At 51.0% G+C, this 25,642-nt stretch overlaps 1 protein-coding gene across 10 annotated transcripts in view; it reads right to left on the bottom strand.

Moving 5' to 3' along the window:
• The window catches only part of CACNA1E (calcium voltage-gated channel subunit alpha1 E), a 490,987-nt gene that overhangs the window by 48,177 nt on the left and 417,168 nt on the right, over positions 1-25,642 (bottom strand). For 9 of the 10 annotated variants that reach the window (XM_021102616.1, XM_021102615.1, XM_021102620.1 and 6 more), the window contains 11 exons: positions 24,990-25,303; positions 22,567-22,726; positions 21,322-21,451; positions 20,562-20,621; positions 19,713-19,819; positions 8,177-8,188; positions 6,400-6,496; positions 3,816-3,976; positions 2,631-2,768; positions 1,564-1,765; positions 268-432 (listed from right to left, as the gene is read on the bottom strand). In XM_021102616.1, coding sequence (XP_020958275.1) covers positions 268-432; positions 1,564-1,765; positions 2,631-2,768; positions 3,816-3,976; positions 6,400-6,496; positions 8,177-8,188; positions 19,713-19,819; positions 20,562-20,621; positions 21,322-21,451; positions 22,567-22,726; positions 24,990-25,303 — 1,546 coding nt within the window. The remainder of the gene's footprint in view (positions 1-267; positions 433-1,563; positions 1,766-2,630; positions 2,769-3,815; positions 3,977-6,399; positions 6,497-8,176; positions 8,189-19,712; positions 19,820-20,561; positions 20,622-21,321; positions 21,452-22,566; positions 22,727-24,989; positions 25,304-25,642) is intronic. The other variant, XM_021102617.1, reaches the window with a different exon arrangement.

The raw sequence follows: 25,642 nt of genomic DNA, 5'->3' as shown, positions 1-25,642 counted from the left end.
TATCTCCCGATACCGTCACCCTTATCTGGATATGACTGCCCTCACCACCCCTTGGGTTCCGAGTTCCCGGACTGCCGCCCTGCATGGCATTGACAAAATGGCTGGGCAATCAATGGAGGCAAAACCAAAAGCGATTCTGAGAGGGCAACGCAGGTAAGGAGGCAAGAGACTGCTAGGCTGGCGTCTCGGGCGCCCACCCAGGGCTGCGGGAGGGAGCGGTGGCCCGGGTCCGGCCCCCTGAGCACCTCCCAGGCGCCGTCCTCTCACCTTCATCATCAGCACGACGGTGTTGAGGGCGATCATGGCCATGATGGTGTACTCAAAGGACGGGGACACCACGAAGTGCCACACGCGGTACTGGAAGGTCTGCCGGTTCTGGGGCATATAGCGGGTGAGGGGTTTGGCGCTGATGGCGAAGTCGATGCACGCCCTCTGCGGGAGAGGCACGCTGATTAGCCCACGCTCGGACTCCCTGCCCCGTGCACGTGGTGGGCTATGGGTTAGACGGCGCGAGGACGACAGGGTAGGAAACGAGGCTGGGGCTAGACCAGCAGAGATAAAAGTGGCAGAAGAGATTATCTGGACAAGACCACATGTGATGTCACTGGAAGTGACTACACATGGAGCACCCACCATGGCCCAGCAGAAATGAAGCTGACTAGTATCCATGAGGACACGCATTCAATCCCTGGCCTCACTCAGTGGGTCAAGGATCCGGTGTTGCCATGAGCTATGGTGTAGGTCACAGATGTGGCTCAGATCTGGCGTGGCTGTGGCTATGGTGTAGGCCGGCAGCTGTAGCTCCAATTCGACCCCTGGCCTGGGACCCTCTATATGCTGTGGGTGGGGCCCTTAAAAGACTAAATAAATAAATAAAGTGAATACACAGAACTAGCAGGGTCTATTCCATGGGGTAAGGACTCATGGTTTTCATGATCTTTTGTTGTGAGCCACATGGGAAGTCCATTTTAATGATGTCTTTTTACAGGGCCTGTGGCTGAGATGTTCTGGCCGGGAGCCCACCTGACGGCTGCAGTCAGATGGAACCATCTATCACCCGCTACGTCCCCATGGCATTTTACTTGCATTTCTCTTATAGACTCTTCACAATTTCTAGTTCCTCCAGGATAAAAACAAGGAACCCTACAACATGCCTGAACTATACCTGCTCTGGGAAAAGCAGTAATGAGTCAGACAGGTTCCCTGCCCTTAGGGCAAATACGTTCCATCGAGAGACGCAGCCAGGGAAGCCGATGTCTTAATGTTCAAAGACTCGCACCCATCTTTCACCCCGACCTCCAGAGCGTGCACCGTGTAAAGATCAGAACAGCTTCTCAAACACCTTCCATCCCTTCCAGGTCTTCGTGCCTCATACCTGGGCTTTCAACAGAGCAGAAAATGCTCCAAAAAGGTTCCCAACTGGCTAAGAAATTTTTTCATCAATTCTCTCTATACGTCACAGTCACGTTAAGAACAGTCTGTCCTCCTAGCTGCTGGTCTGAGAGTCCTTTCTGGCCTTTCTGGAGCCCCCGGGGCCCTAGAACCCCAGACCCCTGGTTTTACCTCGTTCTTCTCCAGGCTGCATTCCTCCATCATCTTGTCCCCCTGCTCCTGGAAGGTGATGATGATAAGCGCCACAAAGATGTTGACGAAGAAGAAAGGGAAGACCACAAAGTAGACCACGTAAAAGATGGACATCTCCATGCGGTTGCTGCGGCTCGGGCCTCGGTCCTCCTCGGTCACATCGACAGAATGCTGCAAAACTCTGGGGACAGAGGGGGCAGGGCACAGATGGTGGGCGGCGGTCTTGGCACGCACTCCGACTCAAGGCTTTCTTCGTAGATGTGCCCCCTAGTATATTTTCTTATCTTTTCAAATTTTGTGGATCCTCCGTGAATGGGGGGGGTCCCATCACCAAGGTGGTGAAGACCCAGGGACCCCCCCACCCCCCACCAATCCATGGCTCCTTCTAGACCCTGTGCCATCACGCATCCAACTCCCAAGCCCTGGAGTGATCTTATGTTATAGTTTAGGTTGTCCCATTGAATAAATACGAAGAGACTCCTGAATATCTATTCGGCATCTGGCCTCCCAAAGAGTATGCTGCCACCAGAGAGTGGTGCCTTGGGAACGGCCATGTCTCTGAACAAATCGGCCTGCAGCCACGAGCAGCGTAAGAAACTGCATTCTGTTGTCTTCGCCATACGAGCTATGGTCACCGAAAGGGTCTCTGGGTTCTGCCAGCTCCTCCTTAATCTTCAACCCTCAGGTCCAAGGCCAACGTGGAGGATAAATCTGTCTAAACCAGGCCTTAGGGACCTCCTGAGGTGTGGAGAGCTCTTCAAAACACATTTGTTCTCCAGGAGTCAGCTGGCTCCACTCAACTCAACAATCAGCTAAAACATTAAGCAGTTCCAATATTTCCCTGACTTTGTCACGTCCCTTTTAATTCTCGCCCGAAGGATCTTCATTCTCCCTCTCTTCTGCCTGTCTCACCTCCTCATGACCAGCTACTTTCCTTGGCACAATCCCAAAGGATGAGCCTTGTTCATCCTGAAATCAGCCTTTCAAGACAACTGCGTGCGGCCCTATCCCAGCTCACAGACAAGCAATGCCAACCCATCACTCACTGAGGCCACCCTTCCCCTGTGGAGACGGTGAAGAGGGTCAGCAGGGCCCAGATGATGTTGTCGTAGTGGAATTCGTGGCGCTTCCATTCTCGGCCTTTCACCTCCATCTTGTTCTTCTCGTGATCAACATAGTTGCCTCTAAAACCAGAGCAGAAAGGAAACAGGGCCCCTTCACTCTAGGTCATGGAAGAGCAAAGGAATCCTAGGGACGCCAATAACATATGGCGGTAATAACAGCATTCAGGGGAGTTCCCCTTGTGGCTCGATGGTAACAAACCCAACTAGTGTCCATGAGGAGGTGGGTTTGATCCCTGGCCTCGCTCAGTGGGTTAAGGATCCGGTGTGGCCGTGAGCTGTGGTGTAGGTTGCAGACATGGCTCGAATCCCCTGTTGCTGTGGCTGTAGTGTAGGCCAGCAGCGGCAGCTCCAATTCAACCCCTAGCCTGGGAATATCCATATGCTGTGAGTGTGGCTCTAAAAAGGAAAAAAAAAAAAAAAAAAAAAAATCAGCACTCAAATGCAAGGAAGAAGGAACTGTATTAAAGGCAGTATATAATTATGAATAAAAAGGGGATTGAGTGCCCAACAGACATGGAAGATTAAATCCCAAATCCTTTCACTAGTCGCTAGGTAACCTTGAGCAACTTACTTAAAACTTTCTGTGCCTCAGCTACCACACTATAATGTGCAAATAAAACCTATCTCGGGGAGTTCCCCTTGTGGCTCAATGATAACAAACCCGGCTAGAGTCCATGAGGATGTGGGTTTGATCCCTGGCCTTGCTCAGTGGGTTAAGGATCCAGTGTCCGTGAGCTGTGGTGTAGGTCGCAGACACAGCTCAGATGCTGCATTGCTGCACCTGTGGCAGCCGTAGCTCTGATTCGACCCCTAGCCTGGGAATTTGCATATGCCACTAGTGTGGCCCTAAAAAGGCAAAACAAAACAAAACAAAAAAAACCTATCTCGAAAGGTCATTAGAAAGATTTAAAAACAAAACCTGCTGTAAAATGCCATGTTCCCTGTCGCACACAAATCAACCTTTAGCAACTTCTCATTTTGCCTTTTTTCCCCAAGAGGAACGGAAATAGGTAAGAGAAACAACAGGCCTAGCTATAAAGGGTCGTGTAAGACCTCATCAGAACACACTTTAGCAGAAAGTGAAGGGTACGTGCTGGTGGCACTCACATGCACTCCTTCTCTGTGTCCTTGGAACTGTCCGTGCAATAGAAGAACTTGCCCTTGAAAAGCTGAACCGCGATGACAGCAAAGATGAACATGAAGAGTTTATAGACAATGAGTATGTTGAAGACGTTTTTCAAGGAGGTCACCACACAGTCGAAGACAGCCTGCGGACAGAATCAAGAGCCCTGCGGTGAGCCCCTGGAACGGTCTGTGTATCTGTCTAGAGCTGCGTTGGGTTCACACCACCACCGGCTGGCCCCACTGAGAAGGTGCCCTACTCTTGAGATAGCTCCCTGCTAGGAAGTGACTCTCGGGGGATCCAGCCCTGACTTCTAAGCAGCTGGTGGCTCTGGGAACCTACCATTTGGGAGGGGAACACATGCCCTGAATCTGAAAGGAAACCCAAAGCAGGAGAGACCACATGGTATCAGGCAGTGATGGGAGTCCTTTTCGGAATCCTATTGCGTACACCCCACTTGGTGTGAAGCAGACATTCCTGCAGAAAAGGGATCCTTGAAATCGCTTAGCCTGTTTTAGGCATTAAAGAGCTTATTTGTAACCTCTTTGGGGACATTCTTAGATTTGATTTATATACTGAATACGTGTTGTGTTCTCTTGGTCTTTCTAAATAGACCAGAGAGTAATAATGAACTATCATCTCTGTTCATTGGAATGATCCTGTGTGATAAGTTCACATATTTATTCCAATTATGTTCCCCACTTAATGTAAACATTCCCTAGGTCAAAGCTGGCTGTGCTGGGGATGAAGATTCAACGGGTGATGCAGGAAGTGGGTGAGGGCTGCCGTCTCTTAGAGACAGGACAACCTGGTGGACAGAATCAGGAATTTGGACTTTGGTTCAAGATGATGTATCTCCCTCTGGAGAAGCCACTCAAGTCCCTGAGCCATGAGGACTTACATGGGAACTCAACACGTCAAGCCTTTTGAGGGTTATTTTCTGGGTATTTAGGTTTAGCTCACTGAAGAGCCTAGCCCCAGAGTGGTGCTGCCTTTAGGCAGTTGTTCCTTCACAGTGCTGGGTAAACACTGCTCATTTAATTAGTTCCACACTGCAGGGAGTGTGAGTGACATGCAACCTGGTAGAATGATCAGAGCCACCTACGTTTCCCTCAGGTGACAGAGCTGCAGAGAGAGGACCCGGCACTTCCTAATTAATTGGAATTAACAAAGGTTGGGGTTGACTGATCTCATCACCCCATCTGAACTCTTCTCAGGACCCCAACGTGGCTCAGAGGAGGTGAAACCACGGGGCCTGGGCTGCAGCTACCAACAGGGCTGGGCCCCCAGGCCTCCTGGCCATCTTTTGCTGGGGGTGAGGCAGAAAGGAATCCATGTTCATGGGCACTGACCAAGGCCAAGCCCTGTGCATGAAAGACCACCTGATCTGATCCTGTGGAAGGTGTCTCATTGCGGGGGGAAGACGGGGCAGTGGAGGAGGAGAGTGGCGAGCACACTTCCTCTGGAGCATGACTCCCTGTCCTTGGAAATCCATGCAGGTGGCCAGGGCCCTGGGCTTGGAGAGGAAACCACATCTCAGACACTTAGGGGCCTTTCAAAAGTGACTTTCCTGGGGTCCTAAGGCTCTGATAAACCTAGCTGGTTTGCTACCTCTCTGCAGAGCCAGAGGGTTGAACGGGAAGCAGTGGGCTGGTGGTGGAATGGTAGGTGAGGAATATCAGAGGTGATGCAAACCCAGTGGGAAAGGGGAACTGGGAGGCAGGGGAGTCCCCCCTTGTCCCCTCCCTGGTGGTGGCTCTCATTCACAGGAACTCAGGGAGGAAGAACTTTTCCCTATGAGGTTTCAGCTTCCATAACAGCAAAATAGGCATGTGGAAGAGGCGGGTTTGACATGCCAGCCAACTTGACTGGTAGAGCACACTGTGCGGGCAGGAAGACTCCACTAGGGAGCCCAGGGTGGGCGAGCAGGGAGGGCACTGGTCAGGGACCAGGAGAAGGAGGTTAACAGACCTATGAAGACACAGGTCTTGGCAACAGGGAGAACTTGATCCATGTGAGCTCATGTCCCCATTTCTCCTCTGCTTGTGCCAAAAGTGACTCTGTGCCCTCGGGCAAGGGGTTGACCTAGCTGTGCCTCAAAAATATGAAGTCTAGGGCTAAGGATCTTCTAAGATCCTCTCTTTCTACAGACTTACAAGGAAAGAAACCATCCCAGGTTGTTTGGTCTGACCTAGTGTGCAGACCGCCACACAGAGGGCTTCTGCTCCTCCTGTTTTGGGTTCTGATCCACCTTAACGACACAGGAGGCTCTTAAAAAAGCCGCACTTGTTCTTCCTAGATGACTTGCCACAGAGAGTATAAAATGCTTCGTGGGTTTGGACTCAAGGGGCGCAAAAGCCTCTTTATAGATTTTTATGGGGGGGGAGGGGAATACTGGATATTTTGAAATGAAGACACTTAATTCAAGCAGTGAAAAGAAGCTCAGCTCCCGTGTGAGCAAAAGGAGTCCTCCCAGGTATAATTCGCCACAAGCAGGCCAACCATGGCCAGAGAGAGGAGACAGATGGACGAAGGGGAGCTGATGGGGAAAGACTCGGAGGACGTCACCTTGAGCTTGGGCAGGCGCTTGATGGTCTTCAGTGGTCGCAGCACCCGGAGCACCCGCAGGGATTTGATGGTCTTGATGTCCCGCCCCTTGTTGGTTCTGCAGGGAGAGAGGCCCCGGGGAAGCACAGGACAGGGGAGAATTAAAGTGACAGTCACACGACTGCGTTAATACCAGGGGAAGTGGGGGAGGGGGGTAGGCAAGAGGCTGGGAATGGGGTCAGGGTAGACTCCTGCAGGGAGATTCCCCCCCTCGACCCCCGCCGCAAAACATGCTCCGGGGCAATTTCCCGATCACTCCCCAGTGCACACGTATTCACACGCTTGCACACTCAAACTCGCACACGCACACCCACGTATTCTCACACCAAGGATGCAGGCACACCAGAGAGGCACCCAGGCACACAAATCAATCAACACGTCCTCCTCGTCATGGCCTGAGCAATGCTGCTCATGACCCCACTGGCCAGAAGGAAACGGAGGGTGAACGGACGAGGGACCATGACCGCAGTCCACGGTGGCCTGTCACAGTGCTGTCTAGCTAGCCTTCCGCAGAAGGCTCTCAAATGGTATTTGCTGAATTGAAGAGGGAGCCACGGTAAAGAGCAAATCTCATCGGGGGACTCAAGCTGGTCCTTCCTTTCTGCTCTAGGTTTGCCCCCTCTGCACAGTTCCTGAGTTCAGGGGAGAGCAGGGGCAGGAGGGCTGCTGGGGACATGACACCCTTGCTGTGCTGCCGGCTCCAGAGCGAGCACATCCTGCCGGCGTCTCGCCAGGACCTCAGCTCTCATCCTGATCATCTCTGTGCGGCTGGCTCCTCCACAGGCCCTTCCCAGGTAAGCAAGCTCCACCTAACCCGTGCCGCCGACAGCCCTCCGGTGGGAGACCCAAACTTCGAGCCCTGCCCACCTTTATCCCTGCCTGACAGCGAAGGACCTTCTTCAGCCTCTCGGAAATGCTTGCTCCTAGTAGGTAAGATGCATTTCTCTATTTTTAGGCAGGAAATGAATAAATCAACCTGCAGGCTTCTTGCTACCCTGCTCATCCCCTGAGATCTTTGCATTCCAGTCAAACACTGTAATTGTAAAACACACAGATGGTAGGAAGTGAGACTCTAAATAGTAAGCTTGGGCTCTGGTTCTTTCATCGAGATGGCCCCGATTACCATGACACCAGCTATCCCAGGAAATGGGCTCCGCCTAGAACCTCAGAGGGGAACTACAAGGCTTCTGCCTGTTTTTCTACCGGTCCTTCCTGCCATACCCGTCCCCCAGACAGGGAGCTCAAAGACCCTCCATTCTTTCACACAAGGCAAGGTAGGAAGACACTTGATACAATCAAAGAACGCTGGCTTTGCCTAGGATGTGAATTTGAGGACCCTCTTAAATGGTTATAATCCACAACACAGAAGTCACTTTTATTCAACGTTAGATCTGAATACAGATAATCCAAAAGCATCACAGGGGATAGGCTTTTGCATCATAGGCATTGTATATTTTATAAACTCATTGGTAGCTTCATCTGTCTACCTCTCTAAAAAGGCAACACACAAGCCACATACATATCCACACTAATAAGAACAATCACTTTCCAAGAAGGCTTGGTGGCTCCCAGTGTTTGTTCTCTTGGATATCAATGAAAACACACCACTCATATAAATACACCACTCCTTTCTCAATGAGCCAGCTCTTTCCCTCCCAACCACACTCTCTCCCTCCTCCAACCCACTCCTCCTTCTATTTTTTTTCACCTCAAAGAAAATTGAAGAAAAAATATTTACCCCAAAGCATTCCTATGGAGGATCCAAGAAAGCAGTTTAAAAAAAAAAAAAAAAAAAAAAAAGGAAGAGAGACGGAGAGGAGAGAAAGAGAAAAGGGAGACGTCAGTAAACTTCAGGGAGAAAAGGGAATTTTCCAAGGGGAAACTGGAGAAGCCCAGGCCCGAGAGATCCCGCTTACAGCCTTGGCACTTGCAGAGTCCACACGCTTTGGGAAAAGGAAGGAAGGGCCAGCCCACCATCTGTTCCCACGCCCTCCTCTCCACCCTGCACAGGCAAAGGCCCTCTGCAGGCACTAGTGAAGCTGCCTCTTGTTAGATGGTACTCCCATGTTGTACTTTATGCCACGCAGCCTAGTTTAAGTCAAGCTTTCTAAGTGTAGGCTCTCACTTCCATGTCTTTTTCTTTTTTTTTTTTAAATAGCAAAGAATTGAGGGTTGACTTTATTTTTTACTACTCTTCAGATAAAATGTTTCTGGGTCCGGTGACTTTACAGGAAACTAGACTACAGGAAGTATGCCTGCTCTGGGCCAACATCTGTCTCGTGGAAGGGCGTTTCAAGTCACAGAGGCATATTTATGCTCACAAAGGATTTCACTGGAAGACGGACAGCAGCGTCATGGACAGCTCTCAAAGCACAGATGGGCCACCCTGCAGAACCATCCTGAAGGATGGGGGAAAGCCCTGTCTATCACAATCCCAACGTCACACAAAAGGATGCTTTGTGATGACGTGGAGGACCACCTGTCCTCTGTGAGCTGTTTACTGTGAAGCTTGAAGCAAAATCATCCTAGCTCTGTTGCTGAGGCTTAACAAGGACAGAAATAAAGCTGGGCAGCAAAAACTGTAGCACATTGGAGATAGAAATAATGAAAGCTCACTTTCTGAATGTCTATTCTTGGCTAGATGCTGTGTTCCGTGCTTTTATCTGGACCCCTGGGAACTTTGGGACAAAAGGATTATTTGCTTCCATTTCACAGATGGGATTCCCAGAGGCCGAGTGCCTGGCATTGGCAGGGCGAGACAGGACATGACCCCAAGTCTCTGTGATGCTCAGTGCTCTTGCTCTGTACCACTCAGCTTCTGCACCAGCAGGTTTTGGTTCAAGGCTCTGTCAGACAGCTCACCAAATTCGCCCTGAAATCCACTTAACTGCAAAGGAAATTGCAGGCCCAGGAAGATGTCCTTTTGCGCTAGGTCTGAGTGAGTGAGCCCCAGCGACATGGGTGATCCAGCCTGCTACTATGAAGTGCCTAGAATTCCACCTTTGCTTCTTAGTTGCCAATTGCTGTGAAGGGTACGTTTTCTTCCTTTTACTTTTTTTTTAAAATGTTTGATAAACCTATGTTACATCGCCATATGCCACAAGCAAAGACTTCCTTTTTTTTTTTTCCCTTCAGTCATGCCCACGGCATTCAGAAATTCCCAAGCTAGGGTTTGAACCTGCACCACAGCAGTGACAATGCCAAATCCTTAATCGCTAGGTCACCAGGGAGCTCATTAGATTCCTTTTTTTTTTTTTTTTTTTTGTCTTTTTACCATTTCTTGGTCTGCTCCCGTGGCATATGGAGGTTCTCAGGCTAGGGGTTGAATCGGAGCTGTAGCTGCTGGCCTACACCACAGCTCACGGCAATGCCGGATCCTTAACCCACTGAGCAAGACCAGGGATCGAACCCGCAACCTTATGATTCCTAGTCGGATTCGTTAACCACTGAGCAACGATGGGAACTCCTCATTAGATTTCTGATGACCATTTTGTTCAGTGAATGATTCCACATTCCAAATTAAATTAACTTTCACTATAAATGCTAAATGAACGGTGGGTGGTTTGAGAATTAAAGCCAAGGACTTATCAACCTTAAAGCTCATGTGATCATCTCCAAATGCTGGGAAGGCAGAGGTAATACCTTCTCCTGAATTATAACAGCATCTTCTCATGCACAAGACCCATCATGTGATAGGTCAGCCCAAGAGGCCTGTATCCATTCCTATAACAGTACGGATGCAATCCTTACTAAATGGCCAGCACTATTCTAAGTACCCGATACACAGGTGTGAATAAAACAGATGCGGTCCCTACCCTCTTGATCCTTCCTTAATCTAGGAGAGAATACAGTTCTTGAGCAAACTAATGAAGGTATAATGGCAAGCAAAATGCCATGGGGAGAATGGTATCATTTGACTGAAAATTTTATCCAAACAACTGTAGAGGTCACCAGCTCTTCCACAGGCTCTATTCCTCTTGAGCAAAACCTCAGGGAGACTCTTCTGTATCCCCAAAATGAGAGAAGAGAGCGGGATCAATGGACAGGCAGGTGGTCCAGACTTTCATGTTCTGCTTAGCGCAGGTCCTTAATCCCAAGACCTGTATGTCCAGGAGACTCGAAATGGGTTCTCAGAGGTTCAAACTCTTGGATGCCCATCATATGAAGAAAGGCTCAGTAATTCTTGCTCCTCCTACACACGTGGACGAGGACAGGATTTGCTATGATTAATTTTACCCCAGGATCCTAGTAAAATATCATACTATGGGACAAAAGGGATCTCGGGCCATCCTGTGTGTCCCTTGTTTTGGAAATCGGAGTTCTTTGATGATACACTCTTCACAGCTGACTGTGGCTGCCAACATTCTGGGTAGGGGGTTATTTGTCCCATTCTGACTCTCACAAGTTTGAGCCAGGGAGACTAATCAGACTCAACTTAAATAGTTAAATAAAGATCAGTCGTTGCGGGGAGTTCCCTGGTGGCACAGAAGGTTAAGGATCCAGTGTTGTCACTGCTGTGGCACAGGTTCAATCCCTGGCCTGGGAACTTGTGCATACTGCAAGCAAGGCCCCAAACAAAAAGATGAGTCATTGCTCTGCGCATCTTTCAAACAGATCTCTCACTGCGGAGGAGCCACAAAAAAACTATGATTTAGAGTGGTTGCTAAAAAGCATGCTTGCGTTCTCAGTTTTAACATATGTTCAGTACAGATTTGAAAATTGCCATTTGAAATGAAAGGAATACTGGCTAACAAAGCCACAGAGTCAGGATAAAGCTTCAACAATTTAGCCCCACTAATTAAAATGTATCATAAATTTACACATAGGCTCAGCCACATGACCTCTCCCAAATCCTGCATATGGGCATCATTTAAGCCATTATCTGACTTAAAAAGATTGCAAGGGAGAGGTCTCATCAAACTAAGACAATAAACTCTTCAAGTACTCCGATCAATCGAGGAACACTGGTTTAGAAAAAAATTCATGGGCTCTTTACAAATCACCTGATAATACCTTGCTACTCCTCGCTACTAAATGTATCATCAGAACTTTCTGACCCGGCCTAGCTAATTAGTGAGATTTTTATCAGGTCTAGAGGTTGACCTGAATGTTAAACTTTGTGGGTGATATCCCACGCGTGAATGCACGGGTCCACTTTAACTGGGGCTCCACTGGGCTACCCACCTCCCCATTTATTTTCCTACTTATTTGTTAAGTTCCTGGCTGCTTTCCAGAAGAAAAAAAAAAAATGCCCTGCTGCTCTTCTGTCTCATCATCAGTAAAAGATGAGAATTGTCCAGCTCAGTTGTCAAGTTGCCCTCCAGGTCTTTCATGTGTAATCACTCGTCATTCATTGTAATCTGGCTTTTCAGTTCCTAGGTTCCCCCTTTTCTCAAAGGACGTGCTTGCAAATTGATTTCCACTGGGAAGTGACTCTCCTTCCACGGGGAGGGGGGCAGAGACAGGACATCGGGTTCGGAAGCTCCCTTTCCTAAGTGGAATTGCTTTCTGCTCTCCCCTGCGAGCCCAGGAGGAAACAGCACCCGGGACCTGAAGGGGGTCTCTTGTGCTTGGGAAATGGACAGACTTGCTGGTATGGGGGGGGGCGGTGAGGTTATGCCGTGGGGACCCTGGACTATGATTAGCAGTCAATAATAACTACCATTTACTATGTACTTACTAAGGGTTTGACACTATGTTGGACACTGAATATAATTTACCTTAATTAATTCTCACAAGACCCAAATATAATTATTCTTAATTTCTTCTTAGCAATGAGCAAGTAAAAGTTCAAAGAGTTAAGTAGCTAATAATGAACGGTGCTACGTTTACCTGACTCTGAAACCTAGGCTCTTATTTATAATGTTATAGTGCCTTTCCACTTGGGAACCCCTGGAGGGTTTTAGCCAAAGAAGGAAACAGGAAAAGAAACCAGTAGTTCCTGAGCTCAAATACTGAGCCGTCTATCCTAGTATCCTTCATCCATTTAGGGTCTGTGAGGGTTCATGGGATGAAAAAGACAGAGATGGGAACAGCAAAACAGCCAAGTTCAGTGATACGTAACCCCATCTGGCCTATAGGTCTTGCCTCTTTCCAGGCAGAGGGAGAGGATCGATGGGATCAGGAAAGATCCACACCAAGCTCTGGAGTTTGCAGAGGTTAATGACTTGGAACCAGGTAGAACATCAGAGGTTGAAGGGCGCTCAATGTCAGGGAGAAAGCCTTGAACTTGAACTCAAAATTATCAAGTTGTTTAAGAACTGGTTTTGCTGCTTTCTAGTCAAATGAGTCAAAGAAGGCAAACCTCAGGCAATCCATTTCTCGACTGTGAAACAGGACTGAAAAGAGTGCGAAAGCCCTTTAAAAATTCTCAAGACCCATGGAAGTGAGGAGGAAGCCTTCCCCTTTGCATTGGCTGTGCTTATCTCTGGAAACAGAACTCTCTAGGAGCCGCTGGCAAGGCTAGTTCATCCGCAAGAAGAACTTACATCCAGCACCGTGACCTTGTCACTGCTTGGCTGCTGCCATTTGGGGTTTAATTTTCCTCTTGACTCATACCTTAGCATCTCTTGGGATCACTCATGAACCCCAAGTCCTTGGGGACTCTAGCATCTTTCTTTGTTAAGTGACCAGAGCATTAGCTCTACGCTCAGTGGTTAGGGCAGAAACCGGTATACACTCATCATTCCCTGTATACACTCATCACTCCCTTTGCAAACTTTCTCCTTTGCAAAACACAGCCCTATACCCTTACTGGAAGGTATTTTTGGTCAAGCACCGAGAAGCATCAAGAGACAGCAAGGCACCTGTCTCCTAAAAGTTATTCCTTCCAGTGCATAGTGACCTGATTTGTCTTGTGTCTTAGTCTTCACATTCTAAACATGCCCAATGATCCCTTACCTGCTGATTGTTCTAACAAGGCCTTGGGGAGAGGCAATACACTCCCCTAGCTGGAGACTGGGCACATCCTTTGGATATGCGGATCAAGCAGATGGCTGGCAGATCACATGATCTGAGCAGATACTTTCCTAGTCCCATCATGAAATCTTCTGATTCAGTTACTCTAAAACCTACTCTAAAACCTGGAGGGCACTGTGATGGGTTTCTACTAATCCTATAGGACTGGGCTCTTCCCAGGGCTGTGAAACCTCACCTCCTGTGCCAGGTGCTTTTTGCATTTGAGTCTAGCTGGTTGCCAAACTGCTGGTGACCCTGCAGATGAGACCGAGTTCTCTAATTTGACCTTCATTTTGCTTGATTCTGTGGCCAGTGGCTGAGATTCTATTCACAATGAATCATCTCCTGAGTTTGTGCTTATTAATAAGAGAAATACTGAGGTGTTCACTCACTGCCTCCATGTGATATAGGTCCCCAAGTGCACAATCTATAGAAGGTTCCCCAGCAGCGCCAATGGCACTTGTAACAGACAATGCATATTCCAGTATTCTTCAAAAACTACACATGCTGGGGCTTAGAGGCATGAGCAGGTAGACGGGGAATTTCTCTCTTTCTTTCGGATACTCCCTCCATGTGGCTCCCCCTATGATCCCCCCTTACTCCCTCCCGAACCCCACCAGTAAAGCAACTAGGGCATAAAGTACAGCAGTAGGAACCCCAAGAGTCCATGGCCATTAATCATCTTTAGTGTCCCTGCCAGGGCACAAAGTCAGATAAAGTCACTCTCGAGGCGACTCCAAAGGCGAGAGTCTCAAGCAATGACATTCTTCTCTCTGCTCACAGCTGGAAATTTCCAATTCCAGCTCAGCCAGCATCCTAAATCCACAGCTAATAGGCTACCTGACGGCTAAATTTAATTTTAATCCTTCATTCTCTTCCTCAGAGCAGGGAACTGGATGAACTGTCTGGCTCAGTGGTAAATGGGTCTTCTTTGCATGAAGCAGAACTTGGTCCACTTTTTTCCCCCTACAAGATTAATGCGGAGGCATAGCTTCCTGTGGGAGACGCCCCTTTCACTTTTATTTTATTTTGTTTTTTTTGTCTTTTTGCTATTTCTTGGGCCGCTCCCTCGGCATATGGAGGTTCCCAGGCTAGGGGTCGAATCGGAGCTGTAGCCACCAGCCTTCGCCAGAGCCACAGCAACGCGGATCCGAGCTGCGTCTGCAACCTACACCACAGCTCACGGCAACGCCGGATCGTTAACCCACTGAGCAAGGGCAGGGACCGAACCTGCAACCTCATGGTTCCTAGTCGGATTTGTTAACCACTGCGCCACGACGGGAACTCCCCTTTCACTTTTAAAAGAATGGGGGCCATCAATAAAGAAGTCCCAAAGGCAAAGCTTGAGGTTTGAGAGGACTGCCTTGGACACAGGCAGATGGTGAAGGTCAAGAGGAAAGGTCAGGCAGGTGCAAGATGAAAGGTCACAGACCTGACACTGTTGCCATGCTCCGCCAGGGTGAGCACACACCAGTATTTCAGCTCGAAACGGTCACTCCTTTCTCATGGGGCGTAGCCAAACGTTCACAAGCACAAAGCCTCAAAGGCAAAACCAGAACCAGAGCACCATATTCTGTGACTCCTCAGGGACCTTCCAAATCTCAAATTGTCTGTGCTCGTGTATTTCATTGAATGCATTCAGAACCAGCTCTGCTGCTGTGGCTGGTTCTGAATGCATTCAGAAAAGACCTCATCTAGCTTCGAGACTAGGGCGGAAAGTCAAGGGTCAGGAAAGTGACAGACTTCAATGAAAAGAATGGAATAAAAGCTAATGTGGGAATTCCAGCTCCTTCTGGCATCAAGAGGCAGACGGACTCATGTTTTTCTTTTCTGGCTAAGGACTGAATAATGAAAGGCCAAGTGTGGCTGTGATCCAGATCCCCTGCGTGCCAGGGAGTCCTGACCTTACCTCATACCCTGCTATGATGGAAAACCGTAACGGGATGCTTTGGCATCAGCGGCCCGAGAGGCTGCCTGACTCTGGTGCATAGACCCGTGGTGGAGAGGAGGTGGGAGCAGAATCACTAATGACTTTTCTTTTGAACTGTTTGTGTTGAGAAAGCCTCACACCCTGTGAGTTTACTATTTAGAATCTAACCCAGGCCAGCTCACCCCGTGACTCGACTCCAGCTGGGCAAGTACCACGTTGTAAAGCAATGGGAATGAAGAGTGGGAGGGGCCTGGGCGGGAGGGCAGGATCACACCTGCTTCCGTCCTCCCCTGTGGTCACACCTGAGAAGATGCTGGCCCGGTCCACCTGCTGGCTGGACCCCTTTAGTCGACACGGAAGACATGAAGCTGGAGGGCCACATAGCATCGCCATGACTGGACAGGATCCCCAAAGGCTCGTGAACTCAACCTGCACAGTAGTCACCTGACTGCCCCCCACAAGGCAGCTAACTCTGGGTGGGGGTAGGGGGTGCCCCAACGTGAGGTAAGTTGCCTGATGTGCAGATACCCAGAAATGCCAAGGCTGGAGCCATCGCTGCCTTCCCAGGAGGCTGGGAAGCAGAAGGGATGGCGAGACAGCGTGAGGAAACTGGGAAAAGCAGTGTCCTTTGGGGGAAAAGAATTATCAAACAGAAGAACCCCTCTTTTTCAGATAGAAAACGGTAAAAGAGAAAGGTTTCAGAGAGGCAGTCACTCACCAGACTTTTCTTGAAACCACAGAGAGGAAAAGGCACAGTCAGGACATTTATAGTTGGCAAACACTCCATGTCTCCGCATGGCCTGGAAAGTGGGGTGTCATGAGGGCAGCGGGGTGAGAGAGCCAGGGCCAACTGCTGGCAAAGCAGCCTCCCTCTGCACCGGTATCGGGCAGGCGGAGAGAGACCTGAGTGTTTTTATAAATGCTTTATAATGTAAAAGCGGCCGGGGAAGAGCAGGAAAAGTGCAATGTGGGTATCTTCCCATTTATCCTCTTATCCCCAGCCACACCCACATTCAGAAAACAACTCCTCTTCCCTCCGCCTCAAAAGTCAACACTCTCCACGCAGAATCTGTCGGGTTTACATTATAAAAAAGACATCCCTTACTTGGTGTTTGCAGCTACAGGGAAGAGCGGTTTCTCTTCAGCCACTACAAAAACAACATATATGCTTCTAGAAAACATACATGACGGCAGGTGCAGACCTCTGCAGGAGGGCTCAGCTGTCTGAGAATTCAGCTAGAGGCCATGGTCTCCCCTTGGTGACGGCTGTGGCTCTTGGGACATGGGCTGGGCTCTGAGAATGGCTCCCAGGGGTGGCAGGGATATACCAAGTCACTTCTGATTTCTGAGGAGCCACGGAAAGGTGTTACCAGGGCAATCACCATCACGTCTGCTCAGAGTGAGCAATGGCCTTTGCAGAAGCCTCAGCAGAGCGAGGTTCAACCTCAAGGAGTGACAGGGTAGGAGGAAGGTCATCTGAACTCTGGTTGTCCCTAGAGGCAAACATATGGCATATGACAGTGCGAGTTGTGTCGGGAGGGAGGGAGGGAGGTCTTTGACACACCTATAGAGAAACTTCTGTGGCTTCCTGTGGCCTGAAGGCCTGACCACAGCCCCGAAGGGGGACAAAGGCCTTATTCCGACATCAACCGGCTCCAGGCTAGGCCCTCCCTCTGCTGGCAGGGGAGACCCTACCCAAGAGAAAGGGAAAGCTGAATTCTCGGTGCCCTTAAAGAGGAAAGGGAGAGAAAAGAGTTAGGAAGCATGAGCATATGCGCAAGAGCAAGTGCTATCTGGACCTCAGCAGAGGGTGAGAAAGGCTAGCAGAGGGGGTGTGAGGCTCCTCCATGAGCAGGAGAAAAGGGAAGAGGAGACACGCATGACAAGCTTTGAGGGAGGCTAAGGACAGAAAGAGTGCGGATGGAGAAGGATGCGCAAGTACCACTTCCTAAACAGTTCAAGAAGTGACGTCACTAAAAGCAAGGGATGGATCATAACTCTCAATCCATCACATATGCGTGGACCCCAGAACCAGGGGATTCCTGGGGTTCCCTGGACTGTACCTGGTCTGAGGACCAACAGAGAGGCTTCGGCTCCGGGGCTGTTAAGGCTTCCCCTGCCGCCAGCACCAAAGCTACCACGGCCAGGTTTCAAAGGGCACAGAGAAAGAACAAGACAGGTGACAACCCTCCAGCTCATCGCCACTGCTCAGGATCTGAGGAGAGACAGCTGGACTGTGGACATGGGGCAGGCATGCAGAGGCTTCCTTTCCTCACCTCCCCACAGGCACCACCATGGGCCACGTGTGTGTGTGCGGACAACGACCAAGGCTGGGAACCCAGCCCGTGTTCACCTTCAGCCATGTGTGTACATGACGCATCAACACACGTTTTGCTCCACAGCCGGACTTTTGACCTGATGGAGGATGGAAGGGATCGACCGCCGACACTGGGGCAGGCCCTGGGCTAAGCCCCTGACACGTGTCCTTTTGCCTCCGTGTCAGAGATGAGAAACAGAGGTTAAGGGGGTTCCTGTCTGGCTGGGTTGTTCTCGGCCGTGTGGCTGGTCCGTGGAGGAGCTGGGCCTTCCTGACTCCACAGCCCGCCCGCTTCCCCCCACTCTGCTCTGTGACCCCAGTGACCTCTGCTGTTCCTCAAGACGGGGTGGCTTCTTTCCTGTGTGCGTCTCTCTCCTTGTCCTTTATGCCTTCAAAGAGAGACAACTTATTTTACGGAGATCAAAATAAGCAAGAGGAACAATATGGTAACAACATACACAAGTGAGTTGGTAAAATGAAAAGGGAACTTGACTTTCAACACGGAGGGGTAAGATTTATCTCTCAGAACAACAAAAACGGGTGGACCTCTTAGGTCGAAGGCAGACTTTGAAGCTTCTTCCCACGAAGGAGGAGGGAGAGAAGCTAAGGGTCCCTGGGGTTGAGCCAGAGTTGCCTTCATGTTTTATTTTGCTATGAGAGTCCACATGGGGACCAGATACTTGGGAAAGGACCACACGTTTGGAAGTTTCCTCGGAAATTTCTCAGACATGGCTAATAGGAGGCTTCCTGGTTGTGAAGGGCACAGGTGATCCCAGGTCTCTCTAAAGGGGTTCATCCATGGTGCATAGGCAGGTGAGGGACCCTGGAATTGCCCTGCCAGCCCAGCTGAGGGTTCCAAGCCACATTCAGCGTGGTTCTCCTTTGGAGGGTCCCCCGTGGCTGGGGCAGCAATGGACACGCTCCACTTGTAGGTTCTGGGAGGTCTCATATTCTTAGCACAGCTGGGGACCTTTCATTTCTCCCACAGTCAGAGAGCGCCCCACCCTTGGCCACTTGAAGAACATTCCTTCTTGACTTTGACCCCATGGCTTTCTCTTCCAGGATGGAGAGGGATGGAAGCTGACAGTGTCTGGGGAGAAGGCAGGATGGATGACCCCTACCTGACCCTCAGACCCGGGAAGATCAAGCTTAGGGAAGTGTTTTGCTCCTTCCCGTTCGTTCGTAGCTGCCGTCAATGAGAGCAGCTCCCAAATGCTCTCCTTGTGCCCCATCACACAGTGTAGTTTGCCTTCCCTAGAAGATGAGGCTCCCTCTTGCACTCAGAAAGGCTGCTGGGAAGTCTGCTGTGCCACCCTGGAGAGGGTGACTGTTCTGACAGAGGAACAAGGTACGGACAGAGCCCCAAAGGCTGTCATTCATCCTTGGCGCTCTTCGCACACCAGCTGCAGGCAAAGGCTCTGAGAACATGTCTACATCCCAGCTACACCCTGGAGCGCTAGGAGAGCCCTTGGCTGGATCAGTGTTCGGAGAAAAAAAAAAAAAAAAGATCCCCTGATGTAATGAACATGGTTTGTGACCTCCATGGTTTAAGACTGTTTTCCTAAGCATGTTACCAAGAAAGGCTGGGGAGTGAGCACGTTGCCATGGTTCTCCCATCCCTGGAACAGCTCCGGGTACCCCTGCTCCTAAGCAGAAACTCTCCCCAAGGCCAGGATCCTGGGAGCCCCAACTCTGCTCCATCCTTGCATTTTTCTTTCAAGCTGGTCCTTTGTTGGACAGATTCAAGAAACAAAAGAGGCCATCAGCTGTCTCTGGGTCTCACCCTGAGCCCAGAGGCACACAGGTGAGTGCCACCTGGCTAATTCCCCTCAAAGGGAGGAACTCAAGGGGCTCTGACTTCTCCCTAGAGACGCGCCCTGCTCCCCTCAGGGCACGTGTGCTGAGGCTGTAAGGCTCTCAGGAGCTCTGCTGGGGACAACTGGAAAGCAGACTCCCAGGGTGGCCTTCGTTGGGAACACTGAGTGAATGAGCCCTGGAGAAGACCTCACACCAGCCAGTCTCAGGAAGGAGGGAGGGAAGGGAACTGAATGAGAAAAAGAGTGAACTTACGCCAGCGCAAAGGCCACCAATGCGCCTACCACCACCACAAAGTCCAGGATGTTCCACAGGTCTCGGAAGTAGGACCCATCCTGCAGGATCAAGCCCTGGTCTATCATCTGTGGGAGAAGGACACACAGGCCACCATGAGGCCAGGAGTGCCAGCAATACATGCGCTGGGCTCTGGGCTCCCCATGGCAATGCCTCTAAACTAACCCTGCACTGAGGGGTTGGGAGGAAAGGTCCCGCAGGCTCTCTGCACCAAAGTGTGAGGCCCAGGCCCCTTCTTGTCGCCATCAGGGCTCACGTAGCCTCCTCAGCTCCCAGAACCCGCCACATCTCTCCTTTTATGAGTGGCTCAGAGCACCAGGCATTGCCACACATGCACAGATGGGAGCAACCCCAGGTGAGTGGGACAGGGAACAAGAGAGGACTCTGGGTGTTAGGGCAGTGGGGGACAGAGTGAAGGGCAGTGAGTGTCACTGGGACTCAATGGGGGCCAGGAAGGGGCACCCCTTCCTAAGTCTTAGCCTTGGCACACACGGTACCCAAGCTCCAACCAGGAAGCGTGTTGGGGAGGTGAGAACGGGCCCCACACCCGCGAGGCTCCTACTGCCTGCCTGAGAGCTGACAGTGGGCCTGGCTCCTCCTGGGGCCTGTCCACAGGTCTACAGTGGTCTCCACAGAGCCACGCAGCAGTGTCCTGCCATGGCAGATGTCCCCAGGACCTGAGGCCAGAGCAGGGATCAGCAGAGGTTCGATCGCTGGCTGGGAAGTGACACCCCCGGGGAAGAGGACTAAAGAAGCAGACAGGTGACCCTTCCAGGGCCCAGAGGCCCGATTTTCTCGAGCGGCTCTTACCTTTATAACCATCTCAAAGGTGAACACGCCGGTGAAAACATAGTCAAAGTACCTCAGCACCTGTAAGACACATAAGGTGGAGCCCACCAGGCTACCCACTCTCCTTGGACAGGCTCCGCCGCACGGTCCCCCCAAGCCCCGCTCCATCCCGAAGGAGCTCGGGGTTGTGCCCATCAGCTGGCTGCAGGGGGGAGGGAGACCGTGGATGCTGCAGGGGGGCCGCATGAGCTGGTGGCCCGTCCTTGGCCCTTCCCGCCCCCATCAGAACCTAACGTCTTGGGTCTCAATTGCCCCGCGAATCTCTCCCACACTAGAATCCTTGTCAGCTCCAACCCTGCCCACACCCCTCTCACCTCCTGACACCCAGCCCTGGGTCCTCCTCCAGGAGGTGCCTCGGCAGCCTGGGGAGACCTGTAGCTCCCCAAACATCACCGTGACCCCAGCTCAGAGCCCCCATCCGACCCACAGGTGGCTGTAAAACCCCCTGTCAAAGCCCTGGCTGGCTCGGGGTGGGAGGCCCACTGCGAAGGCAGAGAGGCAGGCAGTGCACTTGGGCGTTAGGGTCAAGGTGGGGGCTGGTCTTGCAAGGGTTCCCACTTTGCCTTGAGGAGCAGCAATGGGCCACATCTCAAGCCTGCCTCATTCTCCAAGAAGCCTTCTTCCTCCACCTCGAAGGCTGGGTGGGGGAGGGGGGGGCGGTGCTGGGATGGGGTGGTATCTGGGCATCACGGAGGCTGGCCAGCAGCATCTGAGCACCCACTTTGTTGCGCTCCGAGTTGGTCAGGACGGGGTCCTCGGCCGCCAGGGCGATGCTGCTGGCTGCGATCACCAGGAGGATGCACATTTCAAAGTAGCGCAGGTTCACGATGTAGTGGCAGGCCCTGCGGATCCTGTGGGGTGCAGCAGCCCGCTCAGTTGGCCCCGCTTCCCGCCCATCCCTCCCTTCGTCTCCGGCCCCACGCGCCATCAGCCTCTTCCAGACAGCCAGGCCCTGGCCAGAAGACGCCGTGGAGAGAGCAATTTAATTTCTCAGGCACCACCTTTGATTTAAAGCCCCAGTGGGGGAAGGTAATCAGATTGGTTAGAGGCTGCCGTACGCAGGCCAAGATACATTAGCGGCAAGCACATCTGAGCTGTGGGGAGCAGCAAGCCAGCATCAAGACGACACGCGTGGTACCTTCCACTGTGTCTCAGTGTCTGCTCCCCCAGAAACTGGGGCATAGCAAGGAAATCCTAAGACTCAAGAACCATGAAAAGAGACCTTGATTTGAAGATTCCTGATGAAAGTAGCAACAGGTTTCTGTGAGCCCCAGGTATTCTGACTAAAGTGATTATTCTACAGTCTGCATCCCGGCCTTGGTTGACCCAACATCTCTTAGCCCAGGTTCCTTCCTTCCTAGGGCCTTGCCCGAACACTGGCCACGTGGTCAGTGAAAGCCTCCTTGTCTTCCTAGACTCAGAAGCTGGTCCACCTGTCTATCTCGCTCACTTCTAGGGCAGAAGGCAGCTTCTCTTTCAAATTTGCCTCTCTCTTAAATCTGATCGCCCAGATTCTTCCCTGCCAGGCCCATCTCACGGCCTTGCCTCTGCTCAGAGGAACATGCCTTCTGCAAAATTCACAGGTAGAACATAGAATGCAGGACCTAGTTGTCATAGGCTCCATAGTCTCAGCTGTCGCCCCCCTGGAATATTTGGGGACGCATGCCAAGCAGATATCCTTCCCAGCCTGCATCACCTACTGAGCAAAGAGTAGGTGAAGAGTCCCTTCTTCATGGCATTTCTCACGCCATCCTGTCTTAGAGTCCTATGGGCACAGAGTTTAAGGGTTGTTCGTTAATTCTATGAACAAGTGATGCCGGATGCTTCCGATGTCTGACCCCATTCTACCCCGAAGGGTCAAGAGGGAGACTGGACCCTCATCCTTGCTTCTCATCACCCTGCCCTGGCTCAAATCCTGGTGGTTTACCCTGGCACCGAAGCGGGGTGGCGAAGGAGGGTGTCTTACGGGTTGGTGGTGCTAAAGATGAACATTGAGCTGTGAGGCACCATGGCTTTGCCCGTCTCACGCTTCTCCTTCTTCTGCTGCTTCTTCTCCACCTCCTCCTCCTCCTCCTTGATCTCTGCCTCCTTCAAGGGACTGGCTTCTCCATCAGTCTTGTTGCTGACTGCAAGGGGAATGGGTTGAAATCTTCAGAAACCTGGCCACATGCAAGAATGGTGCCCTTTCTTTTCCCGTGGGGATGGGAGGGAGAGGAGAGGAGAGGGAGCTGGGAGTCGCCTGGCGAGGTGCCTGCACACACTGGGGGTGTTTCTAGATTACACCAAATTGGGCCTTGGCTCTCTTCCTAGCCTTACCCTTGCCCTAATTTCATGGGGTATAGCTTTTTTTTTTTTTTTTTTTTTTTGTGCCATATAAATAATACTAACGTTTCTTCCAGTAAAAAGAATGGTTGTCTCTATTGCAAAGTTTACCAAGTTTCTTTATAGCTAAATAAAAGTCATAAAGTTATTTATATTTAAAACCTGGATTCTTCATACCTATTCATTTATGGAATTTTCCACATCCATGCACTCTGAACAGCATATGTTATTTCCCTTATACAGATGGGAAAACTGAAGTCCCAGGAATTCAAGAGTTTATCCTAAAGCCATACAGCTGGTGTTGGTTCCCAATTCAAAATCCTCTCTCCTTTCACAGAAATCACACTGCAGCGGAAGATTTTACGAAGCCATTCCTCTGTTTGCAGCTGCCCTTCTGGCTGTGCTTTTCCCAGTCGTGATTAATGCAGAAATGAGAATGCAATATTTATGCGAATATGGGTCCATGACTACATCCCAGGATTGAGAGGATGAGAAACAGACCAAGTGGGGCGCCTGGTCCTCTGCTGTTTCCAGATGCAAATCCCAGTGCGGGGGAAGTGGCACAGAGGATGAGGCTGTTGGGGGGGTGGGGGGGATCCCATCCTTTTCTCTTATTTTCCCATTCAGGGAATGATTCCACCCTGAACCTTGTGCAAGCTGCAAACCTCTGAGGTCCTTACTCCTTCCAGGTCCTTCCAAAAGATAAGCCATCCTAAGTGTCCAAAAGCCCTCTGATAACATGGGCGACCAAGGCCAGATGCTGGGAACAGAGGAGGGCCAAGCCTTCTTAATGCTGAAGGAGGGTCTGATACACTTTTTTTTTTTCTTTTTTTTTTCTTTTTAGGGCCACACCCGCAGCATATGGAAGTTCCCAGGCTAGGGGTCAAATCGGAGCTACAGTTGCTGGCCTACACCACAGCCACAGCAACACGGGATCCGAGCCACATCTGTGACCTGCACCACAGCTCACGGCAACACTGGATCGCTGACCTTCTGAGCAGGGCCAGGGATCAAACCCGCATCCTCATGGCTACTAGTCGGATTCTTTTCTGCTGGGCCACAATGGGAGCTCCCTGCATCGCTTTCTTATCAGAGCATAAAACCAAACAAGACACCAACACAAGGTGTGAGTCAGAGCTTGAGACACACCCACCCAAGTCAACCCCGGGGCACAAGACACGCGAGACTTTAGTACTGGCACTTTGAAGAAAACTTTGAGAAGTGCTCTTTGCTTTGAGAAGGTGAAGACATGCAGATAGAGCAGAGGAGGACAGCAAAACAGGGAGAAAAGACTGTCCTGTGAAAAGGGAAAAATGTGGGCAAAGAAAGAAAGAAGCAAGAGTGGAATCCTGCGGTCACCAGTCAGTGATGACAGGCGGGCGGCCAGTGGGCTTAACACAGGGACGGGTGTGTGTCAAGTGACTTTGAGGTGTATTTCCCTTTAAGGTCTCAGAGGCGGAACATCTATTGCCTGAGGGAACTGTGAGAGAAAGCATGACTAAAAGCTCCTAGGAGAAAAAGAGTAGATAAGAGTAATAGATTCATAAAATGTTAGTACAGGGAAAGGCTCAGAGGTCATCTGGTTCAATGCTCTCACTTCACAGATGATAAACGGAGGCCTCGAGAGAGACAGGTTTTTTTTGGAGGCCACACACTGAGCCACTGGCAGCTGGGCTCTCCTGCTGTCTTCTGTTCTAGCAGCAGAGCCCTAACCTGTCAGGTGGCAGGGCACCTGGAGGTGGGGGGGGGTGTGTCCCAGATTATACCATTAGACAGTCATACAACAATCAAATCCCTAAATACACAAACAGGTACAAAATCATTTGTGATGTTAGGGTGGTCACAGCGGCCAAAGGCTTAAAGACATTTTATAGGCAAAACTTAAGCTTGAGAGAATTCTAACTTATTGTTCTTGGCACCTGGGAGAAAACTGCTGCTATTTATTACACATTGGAGAACGATTTTATCGCACTGGGGAGCTTTCCTGGGACGACTCCAGAGCTGTGACTCCCCAGCCCCAGGTGTGATGGGAGGGGCAGGAGATGGGGACAGGGACGGTGTTCTCACTGTGCACCACGGTTGAGTCCACCAAGGGGCCCACGTCGGGGATGGCGACAGTGACGCTGGTGCTCTCGGTGGCGGCCTTGTCCGTGTTGGCTGTGACACAGGAGAGGTCGGGCTCACTCTGGCTGATGACCCGGCCCATGTCCAGCTGCACATCGCCCAGCAGGGCTTGCTCACTGCTGCCCTCCGGCTCTTGCTCTGTCAGCACCGCGTCCTTTCCCACATCCAGCTCTGGCTGGGGCAGGACAAGGGGTGTGTCGGCCTCATCGAGGGCTCCTGCCAGCCCGGAGCCTCTGGGCACCATCAGACTGTTGGTCCTGTGAAGAGAGAGGAGGAGTCAGCTGGTGCTTAGATAGAAGGGCTGCTCCAAAACGGCTGATGCCCCTGGCAACGGGGAAAGGGGAGGGCGCCCGAGCAGCCCTGCCAGAGAGCACGTGGCATCCGCTGCCTTCCACCCCAGCCATCCATCCATGGCCCACTCGCAACAGGAGATGCCCTGGTTTTCAGGGGGACAGACCCCACTGCTCTTAAATGCACACAGACCACGTCAAAGGTACGGTAACACCCCCGTTTTACTAAAGGGGAAACCGAGGCTCAGGAGGGCTCCTGTGGCAGAACCCCTCACACCAGCTGTGCCGCATGCCTCTAGCGTGCTC

Source organism: Sus scrofa, chromosome 9, assembly GCF_000003025.6.
Source record: "Sus scrofa isolate TJ Tabasco breed Duroc chromosome 9, Sscrofa11.1, whole genome shotgun sequence".
NCBI classification, from domain to species: Eukaryota; Metazoa; Chordata; class Mammalia; order Artiodactyla; family Suidae; genus Sus; species Sus scrofa.
The sequence above is the reverse complement of the archived record's forward strand: the minus strand, read 5'-3'. Positions and strand labels throughout refer to the sequence as shown.